At 39.7% G+C, this 12,373-nt stretch overlaps 1 protein-coding gene across 1 annotated transcript in view; it reads right to left on the reverse strand.

Annotated features, from left to right (window-relative positions):
• Positions 1-12,373, reverse strand: part of LOC136677411 (neural-cadherin-like) — a 261,783-nt gene that overhangs the window by 7,969 nt on the left and 241,441 nt on the right. The window contains exon 32 of the mRNA XM_066654931.1: positions 11,504-11,748. Within this exon, the coding sequence (XP_066511028.1) occupies positions 11,504-11,748 (245 nt within the window). The remainder of the gene's footprint in view (positions 1-11,503; positions 11,749-12,373) is intronic.

Raw genomic sequence — 12,373 nt, forward strand, 5'->3', positions numbered from 1 at the left:
AATAAACTTGTTTGTGATTTTTGGGCCATTTCAGTCAACCCTTTCAATTAATCGATGGTGAATGACTTCGGCGAATTAATGAATGAATGCACTCAATGAAGAGCCAAGGCAAAAGTTTGGCTCATTCATTCATTCATTCATTATCTGTAACCGTTATCCAGTTCAGGGTGCAACGCAGAAACACACCCTGGAGGGGGCGGCAGTCCTTCACAGGGCAACACACACTCACACATTCACACCTACGGACACTTTTGAGTTGCCAATCCACCTACCAATGTCAGTTTTTGGATTGTGGAAGGAAACCGGAGCACCTGGAGGAAACCCACGCGGACACAGGGAGAACACACCACACTCCTCACAGACAGTCACCCGGAGGAAACCCATGCGGACACAGGGAGAACACACCACTCTCCTCACAGACAGTCACCCGGAGGAAACCCATGCGGACACAGGGAGAACACACCACACTCCTCACAGACAGTCACCCGGAGCGGGAATCGAACCCACAACCTCCAGGTCCCTGGAGCTGTGTGACTGCGATGCTACCTGCTGTGCCACCGTGCCGCCAAAAGTTTGGCTCATGATAGTTTTATATATTTTTTTTTATTTTGTTGATTACCTCACTGCACATTAATGTGAAAAGGCGATGCTCTAACTATGAGAAAGTTTAGAGCCTAACCAAGCAGACATGTGAGAGTTGTGTTTTCCTGCAATTATCATATGGCATTTTTATGTGCTGTATATTACAAGGTTAGCTCTGTTTGCGTATTGGAATATCTGGCCAGAGCAGTACATCATCCATCTCTGGAATAATGGCGATAATTCTGGTCATATACTGCATACTGACTTTTGGGCACAATCATTACATGAGACAGATGCAGTTCTCATTTTGAAATACAGCCAATCTGTTTATTAATAGAAGGCACAGACTGAATATAAAGCACAGTAAAATGACTGTGTTTGGTTACTTCCATTCACTACTGCTTATTATTAAATTATTGCAATTATTCAGAGATAAAATATGGCAAGAACGTTGTGTCCACTGTATACATCTCTTGAGATTTAAAAAATAAACTGTAAGACTAATGTATTGAGAGAGAATGCAAAATGTAAGATATTCAGCCTTCATTTCCCCTCTCTTCCCTCTTCTGTCTCTTACTTTCTGTCGTTTTTTTGCTCCCCCTTTTGCTCTGAAGCGTCTCCCCCTCTCTCCTTTTAAACATGCCTTCATCCTTCTCTCTCTGTTTCAATCTCCTCTGTTGTCACTTCTCCGTCTCTCACTTTGTCATTCTCCCTCAGCTATGTGTTCTCTCTGTCTCTGTCTCACCGTTATCTACAGTAGCTGTGGATCTCCAAGTCTCACCCGTATCTCAGGAGAGAGAACATCAACAGACAAATCCTTTGAGAACATTTAATTCTCCAAATCAGCAGCAAACCTAAGACAAGTCTGACATTTACACATCTGTCTAATACTTTCTCTCTCTATCTCAAAACACACAAACAGCTGCACAGGTTGGTTTTCATGCTGTGGCAGGACATAGAGTCATACATTCTTTGCATTTCCAGATATATCCTATCAAAACTTTGGAAATCTTAGAAGAGGCATTTTTGTGTACTGACGGACTGACTCCTAATGTTGAAACGTGCCTGCAAGAGTAGGAACTGTTAGTTCAGCCGTATTTTATAGAGAGATCTTATGGTGGCGCTACTACTCCGTCTGTTGTTAGCTCAGCCATATTTCACATTCCAGTTTGTGAATTAAATTTGGAACCGTCCACTGAGATAAACTGGTTCGCAAACCAGAAAAATTCATTCCCAGCAGGAAACAATAGTTTCTTCAGCGTGAACCATGGCAGAATATTAGAAAATAAGACAGGAACAAGCTCTGTTTGTGTGTTTCTGGGGCTGTGTTTGCCGCTGCGTTAGTTAAGTTTCTCCACTGTTCACAAGCTCAGCAGGACTGGTTCGGAACTCTGCAACATGTACACACGTATTATACCTCACAGAGCGAGGAGGACTGCTGAATTTGTCTTATTTTGGGTGAATGCGTGTCTTTGTGGTGGGGAGACATTTTGTGGCATTTATAAAACTCCATATAGCTGCGCACAGCCACACTGAACTTAACATGTGTTATTTTAACCTGTTACATTGGGTAAATAAGTCATTGTAATTCTTAAAATCTTCAATTCTTAAAATGTTCTTGGTCTTCTTTTTTTCTTTGTGCTCCTTTTTTCATTTCTGCATTTATTATTATGTACTCCATATTTTCTGTATGACACAATCACATGATAAAACTCACATGTAAACAAAGACATTGATATGAAGCACCAAAGCTTCTCCAGACCTTCCAATGACAAGGGGATGTATTGTGGGCTTTCCTGTTTTTGAAATGCCAGACACACCTCTGTGACAATGGCTATATGGCTAATGTATGGCTAATGGCGGTCAGGCTAATCTAGGCTTGCCTAGTTTCTCTTTGCTATTGTTTTCCAATTTTCTACAGATGACACTTGAGGCTTGAGGTTAAATTGCACCAGTTGTGAACACAAATGTTCAAATGTGCTTGCACAGCTTGTATAATCTACACATATAGCCTAAGATCTACTCCCGCAATGTCAAATATCAGATAGAGGATTATAAATCCCCACAGAATTTGGCTGTGGAGCAGTGGACTTGTGTTCTGTGGAGTGATGGAGCACCTTTCAATACCTGTGCTATGAGTTGGAGCAATTTTTGTGAACCAAAGCTAATAAACTAACACCTGTACCTGGCATGACTAATGCTCTTGTGGTCGAGCACTAGAGCACTGTCAAATCTTCATAGAAATCTTCTAAAAGTTAGTATAAATCCTTCTCAGAAGAATAGTGGCTGTTACTGCACCAAAGATGTGACTAACTACTTTTTAATAAACATATTAATAAGGCAGGAAAAGTTGAAGGAGCAAGTGTACAACTGATCATAGAAACCAATAAAAGTGCATTCGTCTTACACGTGTTGGGCTGAGGGGCCCCGATAAGGCACAGTACAACGATCAATCCCACCTAAGGTTGAACTTATGAAATTCTCCAGACTCCCTCACAGTCAACTATGGAGTGTAGGGTCAGCTCCACTGCTGCTTTGCCTCAGTAATCAACTTGGTTGTGAATAAAATAATCAAAAAGGAGTAAGTCCAGCAGGCTGCAGCCCATATGCCGCGAAGTTAAAACACACTGAACCCTGCTGTACTCCTGTAGAGAGTTGAGTGTGAGTGCTGAGGACACTGTCACTGTCCTCCATTCTTGCACGTATACTTCATTAAACAGCACTGAGGACTAAACGTGGTTGCCATGGCATCAGACTACATTTACACTCACTTTTCCAGGGCCATTAGGGATAAAAGAACATGAACTACGTGATACATCTTCCAAGTACTGTCATTACAGCAATATAACCCACATAAATTTTTATGTAGTGTTGTCGGTCACACACCCTGAAATCTGAAAAACAGGTTATATTTATAAACCTGTTATATATATTCAGAAATGTATTCATGTAACTTACACTCTTACCCTTCCTTCTCTTGCTATCCCTCATACATACACACACACACACACAAACACATGACTCTGCTAGCCCCAAGGGTGTTTCCCTGTTGTTATGGAAACTAAAGCCCCTTTCAGAAATGCACAGTAATCCAGAACTTTTCCGGACATTACCCAGAGGAGCTATATGTGGGAAAGCAAATGTCCGAATCATTTGTAGCAGACATTACCTCGACATTATCCTGCCAGGTCCCTAGTACCAGTCCAGGGAATGTCTGAGGGAGCCCACTTATGAACTGAGCAGGTGATTTTCTGGAGAATTCAAATCCCTAAACCACAAGGAACATTTCCAGTAGTGAGAACGTGTTTGACGTACAATGTCCCGCTCTTTGCTACATCTGTAAAACGGTAACAGAAAACATGAATCTCCATATGAAGAACTAAGAACAATGAAAAACTATAACCAACAACTCAAAACGTAGTGTGTCCGGAGCCTACCCGGAATCACTGGGCGCAAGGCAGGAACACACCCTGGAGGGGGCGCTAGTCTTTCAGAGGGTGACACACACTCACACCTATGGATGCTTTTGAGTCGTCAATCCACCTACCAAAGTGTATTTTTGGACCGTGGGAGGAAACCAGAGCATCCGGAGGAAACCCACACAGACACAGGGAGAACACACCACAGACAGTGTTGAAGTGGGGCCTGAACCCACAACCCCAAATCCTCGGAGCTGTGTGACAGCGACGTTATCTGCTGCGCCACCATGTCGCCATGTATGTTAACAGTCACTGTAGGGATTGTTCAGTCATGTCATTTCTTCACTGTAATAGTGGTCATGCTAAAACACACTAAATAAATAAGTAAGTAAAGAATTTTTTTAAAAGAGCATGTGAGTTGCAGTTAACACTCTTTATGTAAGCACTTCAGTGCTGATGTGCTCTAATGGCTCGATGAATACATCAAAACACCTATATGCTTTGAATAGGCCAAGCTTGTGTTCAGCTCTGACAGAAAAACATTGCAGTGATATATATATATATATATTCTCCGTGCTTGAGAACACTCAGCATTAGTCTTTCTAATTTAAGTTGGTTAGATGCTGCACACTGAAGGGACTGGGAAATGACGGCTAATTCCCAAGACACCGCTGAAACACATTCTCTATATATTAAATTCCCATTTGTATAGTTCTAAGGATATATTTATTGTTTACTATCATGTGTTGCTAGTTGAAGCCACAGCAGTATTTACCCCGTTGTATCGTACACTGTATATCACTAAGTTTGCAGACACCTGATAATGATTTCAGGTAATTTGTGTTCCTAGTGCATAACAGTTCAAAGGTCCTGGAGTTGTGGGGACTTTGGTGTGTTCTCTCAGTGTGGGTGTGGGTTTCCTCCGGGTGCTCTGGTTTCTCCCACAGTCCAAAAACACACGTCGGTAGGTGGATTGGGCATGCTGAACAGTACCGGTTTTGATCCCATTGTGTGTTCCTGTCTTGCACTTCTAATTCCAGGTAGGCTCTGGACCCACCGCGACCCTGAACTGGATAAGAGGTTTCAGACAATGAATGAATGAATAGTTCTCCAAGTACTGGGCTGTAGCGCAGTTGAAGTACATTTTCTGGAGTGCTGAAGTTCCATTAAGTGCCCCACCCAGTACATGACAACACAGAGGGTCACAAACAATGTAAAAAACAATGTAAAAAATGTCTCTTGCCTGCTTGCCCTTGCTGGCAATGTAGGTTCCAAGTAGCCTACACTACAGACTAGTTCTGCTTAAAATATTTGTTTTGCCTCAGTAATTCAATTACAACTTGAACAGAAACCCAGGAGAATATATCCCGCAATACTCTATTTAATACACACGCTCCAGAGCTGTGACTCAGAGGACCCTGATGTGTGTTCATATATCATTTTCACCTTTTTATTTAGAGCTTGATTAAACAGAATTATAACAAACTTTGTTGCCAAGGCGTCAGAACAGCAATCCCAGCGCACATCCCTACTCACAGTTTCCTCTCGCTTTGCCTGGCATATTCGAGCTGAAGGAACTAAACACGATCATTGTTTTACAGGTTTTGAGTAGAAATTCACACACTGGAGGGCAATTTGAAATGTGTAATTTTCACTTAACCTGGGGTCGTCTAACTTTAAAAAAAAATCCCATAACGGAGGCTTGTACATTGTGAGGACCGAGGCAGTTTTTTAGTTGTTTTCAGTGGGAGAGACATCATTTTGTGCATTTGTCACTTTGTCATTGTGTTTTGGAAACTGCTGAACTCCCAACTGGTAAGTAAGGAAACAAACAAACAAATAAATACATATTCAGCTCAGAGTAGTCAATCTGTCGGTATAATGTTTTATTTAATTTTTTACTTACTAATCTGATCAATTATTACCACTATATTAGTTTGATTGCACTGCACAAATACAACCTCTTTTTGGTTTACTATCTTTACCACTGGTGTTTCCATCAGTATGTACACCACATGGCCAAAAGTTTGTGGATACCTGTTCATTAATATTAACAATTTTAAAACAACGTAAGTATGTTCGGGTACTGATTTTAGAATTATTTAGTTTTAAAAAGCCACTCCATTCTTATTAAAGATACTGGAAGTATCTCTGCCTAGAGAGAAGAGTTGTTTCTTTACACACTTCTAGGTAACATTTGGTAATACCAAGGGTGAATTAAATCTAACACCTTTCTATGTACATTAAACAAGCTGTATACATATAGCTTTATTTTATTTTCAATCACTGCTGATGTAATGAAAGCACTGAGGTAGTTCCATACAGATTACAGATGAACTTGGAATGATAAGTTGGGTAATGTCAAATGTAGTAGAGCTTTTGTCAAACGTAATTCTTTCTTTCTGTGACTATGAAATGGAAATAAATTGGAAGAATATTTTAAGATGTAATCACCACAAGGTTCCTGCATCTACAAATAGCAGAACCACAGGAAAACCTCAGCTCCACTATGGCTTATTTGGCTCCAATACATTTTTAACCCAGTAACTGTCAATTATGCAAGCTATTCTAATTCAGTGTCATACTTCCATAACTCTTCTAAATGAACACTAAAAATAGCACTGTGCACTTTCAAGGGCCGAGCATGAGTTTAGCACACAGGGGCAGATCACAATGACGCACATTTCCATAGTGTTATTATTATAACAACTGCACTCCTTACCTTTCATAATTTTCCAACACCAGCATGAAGCATGCTAGCTCACTGACCTAAATTATGAAAAGGCAATGTCTCATATAATGAAATGATTAGCGAGGAAGATTATAAGGAAATGTAGGAAGTGAATGAACAGGTAAAAACAAAAGACAAATGATGATGTATAATTTAGCCTCTTTATTTTATTAAAATAATATCAATTCCTCCAAAGGCACAACTGTGTGGTATTTATTTTTCAAAAGATCTAGTCATGACCCACCACCATGTGCTCTTACATAGCAACTGTTGCCGGGTTGGACAAGCTTTACAAAAGACACATTCAGCGTAATATGAGGTTTTTGTCAACAATCCTACATTTACAGTGCGCTATTCATTTCAAATATCTTCTTTTGTCATGTTAAAGTTACTTAGATTCAATTAACTACAGCTACATAATCTCAGCGTAACAGCATTTAAGCTTCAGAGACCTTCCAGCCCTTCATGAGGTGGCAAAGAGCACATGAAACTGCGTGGTGTGTAACATATTTAGACCATACTACAATTTATTCAATTCATTGTTTTACCATTTTACAACATTTATTTATATCAAATCAAAGTGGACAATAATTATTTACAATTATTAACAATAATTTCTTAGTAGGGTTTTAGAAGCCTTGATGTTCAGGTATTTTGTAAAGTTTGTTCAAACTGATAACAGTTGCCATGAAATAACACAGTATCGATTGATCTGTTTTAAGAAATGGAATTCACCACAGTTCACAAAGACATGAACGTGCAAAAGATACATGAATAAGAAAGAAGGAAAAGAAATAATTAAAGAAAGAAAGAACGAAGGAAAACAAGAAATAATTAAAGAAAAAAAGAATGAAAGAAGGAAAATAAGAAATAAGAAAAAGAATGAATATATATACAGTACTGTGCAAAAGTTTTAGGCGCACTATTTTTTTGAGTACAAATTCTGTTATATATATTCATTTTAAGAATTCTGCATTATTGAGTCAGTACAAAAACATTTTAGATTTACTTCACCAAAAAATAATAATTGTACGTCTGTAAAGAATGTAACTAATTTAAAAAGAGCTTAATAACGGCTCCTGAGTTTTTGACTGAAATAAGAAGTGTGACAATCCAACCTCTTAAAAACACTGTGGCAGATTCTCAGGAAAACTACCATCTAATTTCTTTATAAAACTGTAGCTAGGTATAAACAGCACCTAGGACTAATATTTAAGAAAAACAGAATAAAAGCCAATAGTTGTCACATATGATACTGAATTTCTTTCGTTTATTAATGTTTACTGCACATTTTTGTCTATTTCTTTCAAGTAATAAAGGATTAATTCCAATATTTTTGAAGTCATCTTTACTTTCCAACATTTTCTGCATGTGCCTAAAGAGTACTGTATATATATAAACAGTGGATATAAGAAATGAGAGAAATGCCAGATATAAGACACAGTGGGGGGGGGATGGCAGATCAGAAGATTTCAGGCTTGGTCTGAATAGTGCAGGAATCTGCATTAATCTGAAGCATTGACTTTCTGGTTTAGTGCACTGCAGTGATTAAGAGTTGTGAATATGATCTGACACCACAGTGAACTGAAAACAACCGACACTGATTTACTATGAGCAGCACACATGGAGGAAGAATTCAGCAAATTACAACCCAGCATGACTGTGTTTATTTGATTGAAGCTAGAGGAAAATGAGTGGTTTGTATATAATACGTGCTCCCCTTTAGCAACGAGACGTACCTTTAGCAAAGCTGTGATTTCACAATGTGCCAAAATACGTATCCTGCAGAGAATATTCATGGAGGAAACAATAAGTTACCAGCAAAGATGGGTAGAGTAGCCAACATCGATCCATACCTGATCTGGACCTGGTCTCACAAATGAGGATGAATGCAATTAGATTCTCACAGAAATGTTTCAGGATTGAGGACCAATGTTTCTAGACCCTTGTTCCTTTGAGTATCCTTGTGCAGTTTGACTATACGTCTGTAGGCTTTGGCCAATGAAGATCTGTCCCCAAAGAACAAGAGCTCTAAAATCACACTAATTAGACTGAATCAAGTCGTTCACCATTAGAAGATGTCACTGAGGGGTTCCAGAGAAAAAGGCCATGCTGCGTTCTGTTGGTGATTCGTTACTGAGTTATGATGATGCTCTTTTTGTTTTGGCTTCATTTCTCGCCGCAGTAAGGCTGGACCCAACAGTGAGTCAGCGTTTATGTAGGTGTTTCCTGGAGCTGAACCTCGGGGGCTCTTTGATGGACCCTTAGGTTCAATCACCTTCACTCTACACACCGAGTTCTGAGTCAGCAGGGATCCAGCTTTAGACGGCTATTCAACCTTCATACATCATAAGACCTCTTCCCAGGGTCTGCAACCGCCCCCCCCCACACACACACACACAAACACTCTCACTCACACACACTCTTTATGTTCCATGCATGAATTCCTCTGCAGACGCAGCCCACAAAACACAGCATGCCACTAATGCATGCTGGAGGACAGCAGAAGCCCAAAACAGACTGACTCATTAAGGTCTTTATTCCCTTTAAAACGGTAATGCATTTTAGAGATTTAAAGCATTTGAAAATAATTATTAGTCTTTGTGATTCCTTTACAACTAAATCCACTTCTGATTTTGAGCATATCTCGCTTTTACTCAGCAGTTCACTGAATAAACGCAATTTCTTAAAAATAAATCGGCACAAAGAATTACAAATATTCTTGATAAAGCCATTTATTACATTCAGGACATAGCTACACTTCTATTAAATATTAGAGATTCTGCTTTCTGGCTTTTTTTTCCTTAAAAAATGCTACATAAAAAATGATAGAAATTGTAAATCAAGCCACATATTTCATTTGTACTTAGAGAAAAACATTTTTTATGATAAAAAATGGATAAAAAAAGTTAACTCCCTGCTTTCTACGAAACAACTCAATAAATAAACACAATTTCATAGAGTTCTAGGCTCTGGCCTTTTTTTTCTTCCCTGGCTCACACTTTATTGCTCACTTGAGAAACGCTGCAGTAAATCCCTCGACTAAACCCACTCTCTCTTATCAGCGCTCAGATCCTCCCAGAATGCCGAGGGCCACATGCCAAAGATGGCCTTGGGCAAGCCAGCGGTGCACAGATGAGAAAAAAAGGAACATGTGCCTCATCGGGCAGTCAGAGTGTCACACAGCAAACTTGCAACGCACACACACGAATACAGAGGATCTCCATTAGGTCCTGCCTTATTCCACACCCTGAGCTTTACCGAGCTAATGCCCTTCTACAGTTTACGATGGTAATATTGGGTCCTCCCTGTCTTAATCCCTTCAGCATTTCATGTAGCTTCTTCTCTGACCCTTATGATCTGCAACACTATTAAAAAAAAATAAGATAAACCCCTTACTGCAGTGAATGGTGCTGTGTCCTGATCTTATGCCTTCTGCCAAGATGTAATTAATTTTTTTTAATATTTCCCTTGATCTAAAGCTTCTCGATGAAGCAGCTTCCAAACATAGGTCAGGGGCAGATGTTCAGTGCCCCAGAAGGGGTGGAAAATAGAAAAGGGATTTCTAAAACAACTTGAGAGTTTAGTAGAATATTTGCGGTCAGGATTATTAAAAAAACCCCAAAAACATTCTATTGGAAAAAGGTAGATTGTTGTATCCTGCTCACCTCTATGGATCTGTCTGGAGACAAGGTCAAACAAAAATGGACATATGGAAATAAAGGCAGAAAATTTCTACACTGCACACTACTTAAGATTCTGTAAGGAGTGAATTTTAGTCTGATTAAAATTCCACCCAAAAGCCCAAGTGCATTGATCTCTATTTCTGACCCAGCTTTGGGTAAACAGCACATTTGGTGCCTACAAATCATGAAATTAACACTTCCAAAAGCTTCAGCAGCTGTGAATGATGAAGGTCGTAACAATTCTACCATCAGTGTAATCTGCAAGTGATTATTTAGCTTCGTGTAAATGGCACCGATGGCTGACTGTTCCCTTAGTCCTCTGATGTAGAAAAGTAAACATGAAATAATGTTTTACAAGCTTTCATCACCAAAACATGGCGTCAAGGGCATGTGCTTCATGTTATCACAGAGTTACGATCCTGATTTCATCTGCATTTGGACCCGTGAGGAGAAGGTCTGTACAGAAACTTACTATAAACTACTTATAGAATATTTCAAGCCACAAAAGTACAGTACATGAAGCTGTCACAGTGAGGTACAATGAGCACGAACAGTACAATAGTCACAGAACAACAGACTCAGAAAAAACATGTAGAATCAAACAAAGGAGAGAACACAATGACAGAAATTACACTGAGACAGACAATCAAATGGAGAATTAACAGCTAATGCCTTACATAACTTTTCCATATGTGGGCATTCATAAACAGATTGGGCAAATAATCGAAAGCTTAAATCAAATACATTTATATAAATTTTAGGACAGAAATAATAAACATCCCTTCTTTATGAAACAAACCCTCTTGATGTCAAAGTATGTATTCAAATAATACCAAAATAAATGACTCACACTTGAATCGGGTGGAACGGGATGATTCACGATACACTGAATCATTTTCTGAAGAATCATATTCAAAGTGAGTCATCATGAGAACAGAGAGTTACGTTCTCTAATATAAACCCGCGACGGCAATGCGTCAATTTGATTTCTGTCTAAATGTAATCACAAACATGCAGAAAGGCAGGACAGAGACCATGCACTGACTGTCACCAGAGGTAATACAGGACATGCTGTACATAGCTACCTAGGAGTGCCATGAAGCAGATGCATATGGCAAACAGCGAGCTGAAGCTGAGGCCCACATCGTCGCGGTAGATGGCCAGAGTGACCTCGCAGTGCCGGCCACGGTAGCCCTCGGGGCAGTGGCATGTGAATTTGGAGGGCGACTGTGCCACGCAAGTGCCCCTGTGGCACGGGCGGCTGGCACACAGCGTGTACACACAGAACTTGCCCGTGGCGTTGGCCTTGACCATGTGACCCGGGGGGCACCTAGGATTGAATGAGACCAAAACAAACAGATGGACAGGGAATTAATAATCACTGAAAAATTAACGACAGACTGGCAGAGTGCATTATTGGGCATTAGGCTGAAAAGTAGCTTATGTTTACATGGATTATGAGCTAATGTGACTGATTGTTTGCATAAAACACAGGGATTTATTGGATTTATCACCCATTACTTTCGCCATGCTTTAAGGGGTTAACACAAGTTTTGCTGGCAGGCGTACAAGCAGGCATTTCTCATAAAAACATGCCATAAGTGAAATCGTACACATTATGAGGGATAACACAGAATATTCTCAGTCTATAAACCCATGCCCATGTCATGATGTGCTTGTAAATTATTGTGACAATCCTTTGCAAAGCAAATAAGCCCCCACACTGTGTCCAAATCTAATGGATTCCTCTGAATGTCTGGACATGGGACACTGAAACACACTGGGATAATCTCTATGTAGCAGATGGAGCATTGAACAGTATTTAAAACTGTTGTAAATGTGGCTAAATACCAATATGCCTGTGCTATAGAAATGTGTGCACATATATTTATATATTCATAAACACAGACACACACACACACACCCACACACATACACCACAGAAATGTATGACC

The sequence above is a fragment of the Hoplias malabaricus genome, chromosome X2, assembly GCF_029633855.1.
Source record: "Hoplias malabaricus isolate fHopMal1 chromosome X2, fHopMal1.hap1, whole genome shotgun sequence".
NCBI lineage: Eukaryota > Metazoa > Chordata > Actinopteri > Characiformes > Erythrinidae > Hoplias > Hoplias malabaricus.